The following is a 14793-nucleotide window of genomic DNA, read 5'->3' as shown; positions in this document are numbered from 1 at the left end:
GTACTGAATGCCAAGGTTAAATAATGAATATAGGCACCATCATACGTTAAGATCTGTTCGGAAAAGGATGCGTTACAATTTACAACCATGTAGAAAAATTGCATTTGCCAATGGTGTATTGTCTTTTATATTTATATATGCCAAACACTGCACTGGTATATTCACATTCTCTGAAACAGAAGAAAGAACTAAATATGATAAAAATGGAAGTATATCATCGCAACTAATCGACAGGCCGGAGTTTATATGTTTTTTCAGACGCTAAGCGTATCCATTGTCACCAAGCTGAGAAAGATGGCTAGCATTTTATTTTAGGTAGGCGTGTGGACAGTATTTAAGTAGCAGTAACTTATTTGAAGTTGAAAAATTGAAGAAACCAATTTTTTTTTTTAACCTAAGAGAACCAATTCAACTCACTGAAGAGAACTAAGTCAACTCAGCGTTAATTGATACTGTTGTTATGCTGCTGCCAAGCGGAGCAAGGCTATTTTCCTCTCGAAATATTCCATGATAAGCTTCTATACACCAAGACAATTAATGGGTCAATCAAAATAAATCGTTCAAGAGCAAATATGTACATAAAGATTGATGATAGGGATAAATATATAAAAAAATATGACTAAAAATAAAACAAATATGATTCTTTTATGAGAATATAGAATAAATATGACCCTTTTTTCTTTGATTATTTTAATTATTATATCCATAAACCTCAATATCTAATTATATAATCGATCATATTTTCTAGAGAAAAGGAAGAAAGTAGTACCACATGTTTTTTTATTCAAGAAAAGGATTAACATGTTTTCCTTTTTGGATTGAGAAGATTCTGTCAATTTATAAGGAGACAATTCTATATGATATTTGCCTACAAAAATATTGAGAGATTTTAATTATGAACTTGGTGGTACTTGTTAATGTCTGAAGATATTTGTGTTAGGATTCTTCCTTAATTTTTTTTTAACTTTGAGTTTTTACTTTTTTTAAAGGAAAAATCAATAACACAATAACATCCATAATATAATATTTAACAGTTTAGTTTATGGGAAATTTATTCTCTCAATTGTTCTAATATCTTTTTTTTATATTATAATATTATGTTTTAGTATATGTTTTTCTCATCTAATTTATCACCGTCTTGATTTGGAATTGTAAATTTTCATATGACACCATGATCACTTCCGAACCCAATAATTCGTTCACACGTATCACGCGTGCATTTACTTGTTGGATCAACATTTTTGTCCACTACATACAATCCACAAAATCTCACCTTCCGCCAGCCAATTTTAAATTTCATTGGTCGTGACTCACACGCGCACTTCTTCGCGAGTGTTCCTCTTTATAACAACTTTATGATATCGTATTGGTCCACGTACTCATCATACAACAAACTGTAGCTTCCAATAATCATGGCTATTTCGTAATTACATCTGATTATTAAGGGCAAATGTTATCAAAATTTTGTAATGTTGTAATCATAATCATTTCATTCTCAAATTTTCGTACGCAGATAGTAATAAGGCAAACAGTAAGCAGAAAAAAGTAATGGTAAATTCAACAACGAAAGAGACAGAGAGAGATCTGTGGTTTATAGTGAGATTTGCTTATCTATCGTTTCCGATACCTCGCGTCATCCATGGGTCTTTGGGAAGCTTTTCTCAATTGGCTCCGAAGGTAAGCTTCATATTTGTCTTTGTTAACTAGTTTCAGATTGAGTCTGTAGTTCATTACGTTGCAAGCTCTTATAAGGGCGGAGTCAAGTAGGGCTAGGGCTTTTATTTCTTCACGCTTTTGAACCACTTTGTGAAAATTCTGGCTCTGCGCTACTTTCTCTTACTAGGTGTTGAGTTTGACAGTTGAAGCAAATCCACGGAGCTGAATTTTGTTGTTGTCAATGTGTATGATTAGATTAAATTTGGAAATATTTTGGTGTTGTAATTGTGTTTTTCTTCTTCGTTTTTGTTTATGTTTAGGTATTTTGATGATTTGCTATATAATCAATCAAGTTTAATGTAGACTATGATCGGAGGTTATATTCGACTGTTCTTTCGTGTGTTTTGATTGAGATATTTGAAATTTTAATTAGATGACCGGTGGTTTTATTTTACTTTTTTTGTTTGGTTGTTTCAGGATTAGCGATGAGTATTCGTTTTTGTTTCACCATGAGATGTGTACCTTTAGGTTAATGATTTGTTTGTTAGTGAATCATATTAGTGTCTTTGAGTTGATGAGATTTCATAGTGAATTTTATTCAGAAATTTTGTTAATAATGACCATTTTAGGATATGCCTGTTGCATCTTACGTATTCCCTAACACTGATGTTGATGACATGGGAAAGATAGGCAAAGAGCTATATAGTAGAAAGAAATTGGAAAATAACCTTTACCTTATCAAAAAAAAAAAGAAATAAAAATGGAATAGGAGATCAAGAAAAGGTCATTATTCCGTTTCTCAACTGTGGATGAATGAAACAAGAGAGGTCGGATTTCAAATCTCAATAGTCTTGTCATAGTTCTTCACCATTATTTGTAGATTTTTCTACATAAGTTCTGGTTCTTAATGTGTGTGGCACTTGAGATATATTTCTGTAAGTAGATTGTTGCATGGTCATTGAGACTACCTATTATTAGAAACACAATCTGTAGGTGTTTACTGCAAGACTCTGTATCACATGACCTTATAGCCGGGATGACTTTTTCTAGTTTGTTAAGGTCTAGATACTAAAAGATGGAAATAATTTGTCAAGAGAATTGTCAGCGGCCAGTTATTCTGATTCTACATTTTGGCAGTTAAGAGTTCTTTTCGAGCTTCCATCTTATGCCTGAAACTTTGAACGTCTGATGAAGCTCAAGAGGACTGGGTTAGAAAAATGAGCTCCATCAATGGACTAGTTATTGACTTATTGTTTTATTTTTCGTTTACCCTCTTTCCTCGTTCCATTCATAGCATACTGAGCACAGACCATTTAGACATTCATAGCATACTGAGCTGGTCTAGACATCTAGTATTATAAAATTGTTGGAGTTTCATATTGCATTTGCACTTGTACAGCAATATGTATGATTTCTCATACGAGCTCATGGAAACTTGTTCATTCTGCAGCCTCTTCTTTAAACAGGAAATGGAGCTTTCTTTGATAGGGCTGCAAAATGCAGGGAAAACTTCACTTGTAAATGTTATTGCTGTGAGTAGAAAACTTAGACCTTTTCTAGTGCCAGCGTTTACATATACCGTTAACCTTTTGATGTCCATATGACGTGATGTCTTACTAAACTTGCTCACTTTTGTCATTCTTAGACTGGTGGATATAGTGAAGATATGATACCAACGGTAAGTTCCCATCTTAGTGCTATACGATACCGCTTTCAATGTTAATAGGTTCATTGATAACAATATGAGAATTACTGGATGGATATTCAGGTGGGATTTAACATGAGGAAAGTGACTAAAGGTAATGTCACTATAAAATTGTGGGACCTTGGAGGTCAACCCAGATTCCGAAGTATGTGGGAAAGATATTGTCGTGCAGTTTCAGCTATAGTGTATGCATCATTTCTCTTGTTTGTTCCGTTTCTTATGTTGAAGCTGCTTTACTTGCCTCACTGAACTTCTACTACTTAACTACTGTGTTTCCAAATCGTTTTATCTCCTTCTCTGTAGTTATGTTGTTGATGCTGCTGATCATGATAATCTTAGCATTTCTAAAAGTGAACTCCATGACCTGCTGAACAAGACATCATTGAGCGGTATTCCGTTGCTGGTATTGGGGAACAAGATTGACAAACCTGGAGCTCTGTCCAAGCAGGCTTTGACTGATGAGATGTAAGCAGACAATATTTCATGAGCAAGCTTTGTCTTAGTTGAATTTAGGGAATACGTATCTTTCCCCTTGGAATATGGTAAAATTGGAAATCAAGTTAAAGGAAGGGCATATATATTTATATCAATGTGGACTCTTTTAAGAACAATTGTTTGTTGTGCAGGGGATTGAATTCTATAACAGACAGAGAGGTGTGCTGCTATATGATATCATGCAAAAATTCCACCAATATTGACTCTGTTATTGATTGGCTTGTCAAGCACTCAAAATCAAAGAGTTAAGGAGACCTACTCATTTTGTATATTAAATTTGTGAGGCTATTGGTTTCTCCAGAGTTGTTTTACTAATGTAAATTAAATTGTCTTGCTGATTGAAAGGGTTATCTAACTTTTCTTTCTGGTTGTCACATCATATGCTTGGATCCCATACCTTTTCAATTCAGAGTAGATTCCATTATGCTTCTTGTGCTGAAACATCACCGTCTGTGGTATCGTGGATTGCTAGGACAATTTAACAAACAGAAATGAAAGAAAATACCATATGATATATATAATTCAACACAGCTAAAGTTGGCAAAAGTTGAACAAAAATATGATAGGCTTCACATAGCAAAAAAGTTGTGCTTTCTGGCTTAGAGCATACCCCCATTGAAGTGCTGATGCTTCTTTTGACAATCCTATGCATTGATGAATTCCATCCACCAACAGTTCTTAGCAGTATGCGAGGGCTCAACATAGCCTCAAAACACAACATAGTCAATCTTTTGAATCCTGGTTCACCAAAAGTTTGTGGATCAACGAAATTCAACTAAGCATATTTTGTACAGCCACTTGGGACCAAACCAGAGTAAAGAGGGAAAAGGTACAGTTTTTTATAGGATATACAAATCGCTTGTCAACCACCGAAAAGAGGGCAACTGAACTCCACTTGCCTATAAACTTCATTATCACCACAATGCTATATTTAAAGATCAGTAGCAATGAAAGAAATCTCCACATTTACAGCTCTATCCACATATCAACAATAAATTGCCAACTGTACTGAAGATGAAAACCCTAGCGGTGGATCCAGATAGTCCCATCTGCATAAACAAGGAAAGATTTCGTGAATAAATGACATTTTAGAAAGCAAGGTCGCACAACATAGCTTAAATCAAGTTAAAATCAACCACTGGTGTGATAACACATATTGCCGAACTTTTTGGTAAATACAACATAATGAGAAACTTCAGAAGTACAAAAAGGGTAAAAATTCAGATCCTACGGAAGTGAACACAACATTTCGCTACCTTGTATTGGAAGAGATACCAGTATTTCAGAAGGCTGAAAACATTCCAGCCTCCAAATCAAGCGAATGTGAGAGAATTTTAATATGATGTGTGCTAATAGCACTTAAAGCGGTATAGCACCATTCATTATGAGAACTTACAGTAACTTCATGAAACTACCTATCCACTATGCAATATGGACCTACACTATATACAATGCCAAATGACGAGTCAATATCTAATTTGAGCATATGTGAATCTAGCAAGTTGCCTTCACACAAGTTTGTGTAAACCTGTGTGCTCATACAAAAAGAAGAGCTTCAAGTTTTCATCAATCCCTTGCAACAAAATAGATAATTCAATAGTTGCAAAATCCCTAGTTTAGAAATGTTCTCTTGCAGTTAACAAAATTTCAGATAACCCACTTTCTACAGACCAAAGTTAATGGAGTACTCATCCTAATTAAACAAAATGCAGTTAATACTATTAAACATTATAGAGGAAATTTGGTGCATATAAGTTCTAGATGACCGTAAATATATCATGTTAAAAACACAGATTTTGATGACAACCTAACTCCATAACAGAACTTCAGCAAATACGGACCAATATACAAATCAAAGATAAAGTAGTTTCAATGAATTAAACCCTGGCCCAGAAAAAGGTGACCAGATAAAAGACCGATAGTCAAACTGACCAATTTTCTATTCGTTTTGAGGTGATTTATTTGTCTTATGGAAATCAAACTTAAAAGATTTCGAAACTACAGGAATGTTCTTTAAAACATAATCTGAAATCAAAAGTAAAAAAAGGAAAAAAAAAACTCGAAAAGATTCATTACTAAAGGAAACTAAAAAATTCATTATTAAAGGGAACTACTTTTGGCTCTCCACCAAGTAAGCAGGTCAATTTTTCTAGGGAAAAGGGGAGTAGCTAAAATTAAATTACACTTAAACATCAGATTACATTAGGTAGTGTGCGCCGTGCGCGTACGGAACACACACAAATTTAAATGAGTAGATTGTTGAAAGAAACAAGATTTGACTGTGGATCCCTCTAAAAGCTATATACAGGTTAATGCCTCTGGACTGAAAGATCTCATACTATCATATTAGATACACCCTTCTAGTATTCCATAACCGCCCTCATGTATAGATGCTGTGATATTTCTCCATTTTATATATCCCTTGGTAGTTGGTACTTTGTCAATACCTTCTTTTAATTATTTATATACAGAAGTTCTAATGATGGAGTGGCGAAGAACTGGGGATTTGCTATTAAGACTTACAAGCATAATTTACAAGAATTTTAATATGTTATTGTGGATTTCATTTGGCATGATGTCTTCATTACTGTATTTTCTTTCCATACTTGAATTTGATATGTTTTACTTGAGCCTAGGTCTATCAAAGATAGCCTGTAAGGCTGCCAACACACCACCCTCTGCAGACCCCACCTATGAGATTACATTGCGTTTGTTGTTGTTATTCAGTATTAAAAAAGAAGAGTATGTATGCTTATGGCATGCACTTTCATTTTCTCTTAGTCACTTAAGCTACTGCTCTTCCACATGCCTTTCAATTAATGTAAACCAGGTTTAACACTGGGAAATATGAGCAACAATATAATAATCAATTTCCTAAGTTCAAAAACTTGGATGGAAAAGAAAGGAGGATTTGCTTTCAGACTATATAAAATCATATGGTTATCAAATGTTTTTCCTTAATACAAATTGCATAACCTTATCTGGTTGCTGCAAAACAAGCCAGCCTTTTTAGGATTGAGTTCATCCGTATCCAGTATATTTTTCAGGGAGTATAGACGTGTGAAAACCCACTAAAATTTAGCAAATGCTAGATATGAACCCATAATTTTGAAAGTAAAATTAGTTCACTGTTATAAACCATAATGTTTGAACCCATCAAGTTTAAATGCTCAATCCGTCCCTGTCCAGTTGGAAGAACGAATTTCACTTATCTCTAATATATGGCAATTCTTCTAATTCTTATGGCACTAGCTGCTCTAGAAAAAACAGGTGTCATACTGTCACTAATTCATATTAGGTAGACTGTCTTTAAAATTTCTAGTTCCTAGCAGAGGCGGACCCACACCTATACATGGGGGTGCACGTGCACCCGTCAACTTCAGAAAAAATCATGTGTATATATGTATATCTATTTTGAGAAACTAAAAGAACTAGGATATAATTAACAATGCACCCATGAGGAGCATGAGTGCCCTTGTGTCATTGGTACAAGCCTGAAGAATCACTCCTGAGACCAGGGTTTGAATCCAGCTAAAGCCCTTTTCAACTATATTTATTTTAAGTTTAGCTTAAAGAGCTCATATTTGAGCTAAAATAATATCCGTGCACCCGAAGCCTTCAAATACGGGGTTCGCCTCTAGTTACAAGAGAAGCAAGACTCTAAATTCTGAAAAAAACATTACAATGAAAATTGTTTAAAGCAACATAAGAGTTTTAAGAAGGGAAGTAAGTTACGTATGATATGTGTGGCATTTTGCACCAAAGATTTAACAAAATGAAATATTTTTATTAATGTTTAATATGTCCTCAGACTTGAATTCTAATATTCCTGACAATTTAAAACTTTTCCTTGTAATGATATTTTAGCAGTTGGAGAATCACCAGCATAACATCACCTGATAATACAATGTTTTAGAGAATTAATGGGCTCATTGTGGCGTTAGAAGAAGTTTGTCAACAATCACCATGAGAAGTTGACTCTTAAAAAGTTAGCTTACCAGACAAGGATAGTCTGATGCTGTAGTGCCTTTGATGCTACTTCAGCAAAGCACTGTGCTGCCTCTGCTTCCGCTTCATACTCCTCTGCAATCCTTGCTGCCTGTTCTGCCTCAGCAATGGCAACTTCAGCCTCTGCAACTGCTTGAGCTGCGGCTGCAGCAGCCTCCTCTGCACTCATGCTCTTCATTTGCTCTAAGTCCGCATCAATCTGTTCTTTAGTCAGTACTCTAGTTTCATTCTTTTCTACCATAGTGGAATCAAGCTTTCCGCCCATAGGCAAAGAGAAAGGGCCTCCCTTGCCATCAGATGATGCTCTATTCGGTGCAATCCTGTAGTGATGCTTTACCTATCAATGTGGATGGAGGTATCAAGATCCAGGCTATGGAACAGACAAGAATATCTATAATTGGGCTGTCCAGTGTCAACATAATAGTATTTTAAAAAAAAAATTCTCCGAAAGGAAAAATAGAAATTTGATCATTTACCCTATCACAGTGCTTGTCTGATCTAAGAATGACTATAAAACAACTGAACAATAGTAAAGTTAAATTCATGCATTAAATGGTGGCAGTTTCAAGTCAATTGAAGAATTTTACTCTGCAACCAACATCTATGCATTGAAATTTTTGAGCATTCTTTAACAAAATTCAAGACTCTAACCAAAATAGCCAAAAGACCACAGAATGAGCTTTCATTTTCTTAAATTCAAGAATTCACATTATGATTCAGGAAAGGGTCCATTACTGAACGATGGCAAACCAAAAAGAATGAATTCAGACATTTCATTCTATCATTGCTTTATACCTTCCTCACTTTAGGCATGATGTGATACTACAAATGGAGCTTAGTGTCAATTAGAAGCCTTCCATTCTTGATAAGTTACAACATTGCTTCCTTAAGTAAAATTGATTCTTACTAATATTCTTCATGGTATCACAGACAGACGCAACCACCTTTTAGTTAGAGTTTTGTAGAGTGTGATGAAACTTACATCTTGGGGCATGATAAGCTGACATGCACCAACTCCAATTCAACATAGCAATAGAAAAGAACCAAATATTGACAAGAAAAAAACAACAACAAGAAGGAGAATTCAATCTATGACACAGTTTATCTTAATTCTCCTTAGTAATCACTAAACATGATCTGCTGATGTTAATGCTACATTAACGTGGAACAGGCATTGCATGTCTTAAACTGCAGCAAATGCATCCTCGCTAAACATAAAGAAGGGGTAGAGTGATTTCTGCATCATTTTATACCAGTTCCCATGTTAATTACCTTTATCAGTCTTCCTTTTTCAGTCAACACCTTCAAATTTGCTGCCAACAGCCTTTCAAAGTTTAGAGGTGCTACGTACCGCTCCTTTAAACAAAACAAAAGAAATTGTTGATTTAGGGATCTAAAGAATATGCCAGCATGTACAAGGTCCATACACTAGTATAATCTAAGTTAAAAATAAAGAGTAGAATGAATAAGGATAAAACGAACTTTTTTTTGGATAAAAATTAGTATAAACTGCAAATTAAAACTAAAGAAACCTTGCCCAGTGAGCAACTTCAACCTTTATAAGCAATACCATCTTATCATCTCAAAAAGAAGCATTACATTAGTCTATGTTGAAAACACAAAAGACTCCCAGCGTACGATGAGAAACTTGACTAGAACACAAGACATGGGGTAGAACAATTACCACTACCAATTCCCTGAGACCTTTGGCCGTCTCAATGACCAAGTTGAGCCAGTTTCCAGTTGGCACATAACCTTTCCCTAGTACATTTTACCGGTTTCCACCTTTCCTCTTCTGTTTGATACTTCTTATATAGTTCTCGGGTGCTCAGGTTTTTGCAATGAAGATCAAAAGGCATTGCCAAATAAAGAAAAACCACATTACATAAATTACAGCATAACTATCACTTACTAAGATACAAACAGCACAGGCATGTTTAGCTCATAGTAATCTTGGCTTCCATGTAAAATCAGCAACTAAGATACAGACAGGAAATGCATGTTTAACTTATAGCAAATTGTTAACATATATTACAGGACTTGCTCAAACAAGGCAGAAAAGCAACTTATATTTGTTCATTTTGTTTTCTTGAAAAATCAAGGAACAATTTGAACTTGTTTATCTGCTTGACTCATAATACCTCAACATCTTGTTTATCTTCTCCTTCTTGTGTACGAGGCAGCAGATTTTCATTAGAAGAAAAAAATAAAATTAATACAAATGTCTTGAAAATGCTTAACTAGGCAGAACTTAAGAGCATATACACTTAGTTTTTTCATCAAAAATTGAAAACATAGATTAAACAGAAGGTGACTCCTATAGTGATTGGTATAATAGTTAGGTAATCCAAACATTTCAAGAAAATAGACCTTGACCTAACTCGACAAAAAGTTAATTAAGTAGGGCTTGTCTAAAATCATATAAGGAGAAAACAAATCATCCCCTCACCCATTTGGGACTAGCAATGCCCTCCCTCTCTCCACTGCTGGCATAGGCCCAATACAAGACATATGGAGTGTGTACAACATAACATGGGAATCCAGCATGGACACACCAAAAATACAAATGGATGACCGTGGGCCTAACTCAACATCAAAACTAGCTCATCTGGTGAGAATTGCTCAAAACCCATTTAAGAAGACAACAATCTGTTCCCTCAACTAATGTGTATAGCAATATAAAATTAACTAAATCTTCAAGAGAAAAAAAAAATCACTTTCTTGGACTTACTTATATCAAAAAAGCTCAAAATAGGAAAATATTACCTCTATGTAAGAAGAAATTGCATTCCGACTAGATCCACGTGATTCCTTCAATTTGGCTATTGACTCCAGTATAAGATCATCTAATCTATAACCAATGAACAAACAACACAAGTTTGATGCATTGTAAAGTGTGAGTATTTTTGAGAAGGGAAAAAAGAGGCAATTGTAGAACTAAATTACTAAGAGTTCCAAACTTGTTATTACAATTTTGAACTCAGACCAAAAGATATAAATCAATCATTTTTCAAAAAGCTATTCTACATAGTTGGTGACAAGATCAAGGACGACTACAAGGATCAATAATAAGAAAATACCAAGTTGGCCACTAAACCTTTTGTATAACAGAGCCAACTGACTTTCAGAACTAAAAGGTTTAAATTAAGTTCCTTTACTAAAGGTGAGTAAATATTATATTAAATAACTTAAGTTACGAAGTTAAAAAAAAATTAAATTAGATAACTTACAATTATCCTTTTAATGAAAAATATTACACTGTGTTTCACATTGTTTGTCCTAGTTGAAATCAGGACAGAGTTCATGATATCAAGAAGACTTTTGAATTATGTGGTCTTGCTAAAGATATGTAAGTACCAAAAATTCCTTTTGAATCTTATTGTCTTAAATATGTCATGTATGATATGGGGGTAAGGAGTTACTATATATAGAAAGTGGCTTCTTTTTTAAAGAGACTAAAAAGGAAAGTAAGACAAACAAATTGAAATGGAGGGAGTATTAATCATTAAATGCATGAAAAGTTGCATCTCAAAATATGCTTTGATTGTTTATTTATTTCTAACAAGGTTTGAGTACTTCACCATATCAAAAAATAATTGTTAGATATCTTATGGAGTACACTATTTTCTTAAAAAGTGATTTCAGATTCATATAAGTCAACAAATAAAGTAGTATTTTTCTCCAAACGCCCTTCCAGCACAACATTCAAGACTAGTTGTAAAGAATCCAAGATTTCAATAAGGAAGATCTAAGTGGGTCGCTTAATAACCTTGAAAGTGGTCTTTTTGAGCCAACATCCTTCAGTTCATCACCAGTCGATGCAAGAGGTTTAACATCAGGAATATCTCTATCATTCTCACTCACATAGCTAACCAAGGTGCTGTCATCGTGCTTCGGTGTAGGCTGAGCACTTTTAGACACAATCTTCCCCCGATGCCGAGATCCCCATCCACTTGCCATGACATGTAGATTCCTCCATTTATCCTGTCCAGGCAAAACTAAGCCCATCAAGGCAACTTTTACTAACCAAAGCAAGCCAGAAAACTATGGGAAAAAGAGAAAACAAAACCACACAGAAGCGACATTATAGCAATGCATCAACACTGTTACTATGTGGATATATGACATACTCCAGCTGGCTAAACAAGCTTCCAACAGAATGAGAAGACAAGATTTGATAATATTGTTATGTCTAGTACCTTCAAGTCCACATTTGAGCGAGAGCGCAACACAACAGCAAACTCTGGATCTTTAAGAATGGTGCTCCATTTGCCAACCCCATACTTCGCTACACCAGCTTTAAGGGCAGCTTCTTCTTCTGATGTCCACTTCTGCTTAGGTGCACCCATTAATAAGTTGACAACTTTCTAGCACTGAACACAGAAGTTGAGCTCTCCTATCTACAGAAGCGTCTTCACTATTCAGAAATTAAAAGGCTAAGTTGTGAAAAAAGAAAGTAACAATGCCATTGCATAAATTATTCAAAGAACCTTTAGGGCCAAAACCATCTCAAGGTAACCATATTTTAAAACTACAAAATAGGATGTATTTGTTCTACCTTGCTTATTCTTCTAAAATAGAGCATCATACAAAAAGACAACCCAGAAAACGTGAAAACAGTTTGTCTTTATCATCAGTCCAAACACACAATCAAATACCAACAAAAAGAGTAGGTGAAATAAGCCTTTGCGTACACGCACAAAGTCAAAAGTCATCTTTTCGAGAAAGAGAACTTCTTTTACAGTCAAACTTTTTCCCCAGGAAGATGAAATCGACACTTTACTGAAAATTTTGTACAAGCTTAAATTGGCAAACCTCAAATTAAATTTTTTTGGCACTGTTCCAGGCTGGAAGGATAGCACTTTTACGTAATACTGACAACTACTGAAAACTGAGTCAGCACACCAACACCATCAGTGATATACTCAAAGGTGTACAGAAAAAGGAAAGTGAAAAACAGTCCAACAAGAAGTCGCCACCTCCTTTTTGATCCTCAAAAGAGTACTCAACAATATGACTGATCAAAAGAAGAATTATTTGAAACTGACAAAACAAAACTTGGCTGACAACTATTTAAGATAACACTTAATTGACAAGGTATGAGAAGCTGTAATACGGCCACCAGCATGTACACTATCTATATGGCAAGTGGTGGAAGGACCACCCGGAATTGTCTGAATAAAGGTAGGGAAAGCAAATTTGTACCTTGACAGTGGCACATCTCTTGTAGCCAGGATTTTAAATGCCATTTTATGCATAATGAAGCACATTTACATTTGAAAAAAGAAGCAGCAGATTTGCAGCACACAGTCAATCAAACAAGTTGAACGAAGAAACTATTTATCAAATTTGACTAGAATAAATTTTAGTGTGCCAACTCAGATTGGAAAGCTAAACACGTGATTCCTTGTCCTACTGGCTGTTTACCAGTGGAACGTCAACTTTAAGGCACTTGCACTCATACTTTATGTATACTTTAGTATGGATAACAAAGGCATACTAAAGCATACATAACAAAGGCATCCTTTCCTAGTTTAGAAGCAGCAAATTGAAGTAGAGTATTCAGAGCAGAGTTCCTTAAAACTTTATTGATTCCTCATTTAGAACTTGAGAACAATTCTGAATTCCATTCAACATGCTTCGAATACTAAGAGAATGTGAGATAACAAGGTTTATGGAACAATGTCTGGAAAAACATAGCACCAACTAAAGTAAAATGTTTCACATGGTTGCTAGAGGTTTTGAAGAAAAATATGGAGGATTATAGTATCCAGATGTCAACTTGGTGGGAAAACAGATCATATTGTCATCTTCTCTTGCACCGTATATTCATTGCACAACTATGGAATTTATTTTTTACTCACAGACACAAAACAGACCGTGCCTGAGCACAATGCAGATCTGCTGTGTTGCTGGATTAGAAGAGTTGGCGCAAGAGCCAGAAGAGACGGTGGAAAATCATTCCACATTGCATCTGGTGGACTATGTGGAGAGAGGAATAGCAGATTTTTTGAAGCTAGGTCCAATTCCATTCATAGAGTTATATGGAATTGTATTGAATCCCTTTTTCTTTTTGGTGTTTTGATGTAAAGAAACAGTTACAGAGAAACTAGAGCTTGTAGATCTGTTAGACTCTCTGTAAGTAGTTTCTTCCATATTCTCCAGCATATCCTTGACGCTGAGGAATACAACGCTACCAGTTTCAGAAAAAAAAAGAACGTGATCATCTTCAGAACAACGAGATATTGTTAATTTCAATTTTGCTCCTCATAAAATTTTGTCAATTGTGATAAAGCCTTAATTTACTACACAAATAAATCCAATTGAGACTGATTTCAGCTAATCCACAAGGAGAAGTCAGATTCATTAGCGTATTTGGTTAAAGTGTCAAAAAGAAATTCAGTCCAAACACTTATATATGCACGGAAAAGATATGTTTTCTCAAGCTTAAAGTTAGAACAATAACATCAGAAAAGGAATCGAAGTTACTAGAGAGCATAAATTGCCTGGATAGTTCTGTTTATGTCATACCGGAAGAAAGTGCCGGCGCAGAGTCTGTGAAGGTGACAAAGTAACTCGCCGGTGAACAGAATTTACGCCATTGTCATCCTGTCAATTGACAAAAACCACGGTGAACTGTTGAAATTGAAATCTTAAGGGACGAAATGAATTGGAAACCCTAGGGACGAAAAAGAGATTTGCAATAACTTCTGCGAAATTTGCAAGCAGTCCTCGATTGTATCGACTTCGTGGCGTTAGTCCGTACTAACAAAAAATAATTTCAATCACGAATTTTTGCATAAATAATGTATGTGCTCTCGCAATGTTTGATTTATTTATAGAAAATTAATATTCACAATTTATGCACAGTTAATTAATAAAATATCAAATTTTGTTTAGTTAATATTTGCTTTATCAATATATTATGT

The 14793-nt window shown here is 34.9% G+C and overlaps 2 protein-coding genes across 18 annotated transcripts; one reads left to right on the top strand and one right to left on the bottom strand.

Annotated features, from left to right (window-relative positions):
• Positions 1-1468: 1468 nt before the first annotated feature.
• LOC101247784 (ADP-ribosylation factor-like protein 8a) lies at positions 1469-4230 on the top strand. Its single transcript, XM_004233413.5, has 6 exons — positions 1469-1677; positions 3107-3188; positions 3302-3334; positions 3425-3546; positions 3665-3826; positions 3988-4230. Exons 1-6 carry the CDS (start codon positions 1640-1642, stop codon positions 4103-4105), a joined length of 555 nt encoding a protein of 184 aa, XP_004233461.1. The 5' UTR covers positions 1469-1639; the 3' UTR covers positions 4106-4230.
• A 118-nt stretch (positions 4231-4348) lies between these two features.
• On the bottom strand, positions 4349-14710 carry LOC101248266 (single myb histone 6). 17 transcript variants are annotated; one of them, XM_019212195.3, is made up of 8 exons: positions 14573-14710; positions 14396-14473; positions 12064-12281; positions 11634-11848; positions 10631-10715; positions 9137-9220; positions 7855-8201; positions 4349-4905 (listed from the first exon to the last, which is right to left on the bottom strand). In XM_019212195.3, coding segments are annotated over exons 3-8 (882 nt in total). In that variant the 5' UTR covers positions 12214-12281; positions 14396-14473; positions 14573-14710; the 3' UTR covers positions 4349-4904. The 17 variants fall into 17 exon arrangements, with proteins under 17 accessions (XP_019067740.1, XP_019067739.1, XP_025885034.1 ...); XM_019212194.3 differs by having other exon boundaries at positions 12064-12264; positions 14573-14698; XM_026029249.2 differs by having other exon boundaries at positions 12064-12264; positions 14371-14473; positions 14573-14684.
• Between the last annotated feature and the right edge of the window lie 83 nt (positions 14711-14793).

The sequence above is a fragment of the Solanum lycopersicum genome, chromosome 2 (genome assembly GCF_036512215.1).
Source record: "Solanum lycopersicum chromosome 2, SLM_r2.1".
In the NCBI taxonomy this organism is placed as follows: domain Eukaryota; kingdom Viridiplantae; phylum Streptophyta; class Magnoliopsida; order Solanales; family Solanaceae; genus Solanum; species Solanum lycopersicum.
Note: the sequence above shows the minus strand (reverse complement) of the source record. Positions and strands in the feature narration are given on the sequence as shown.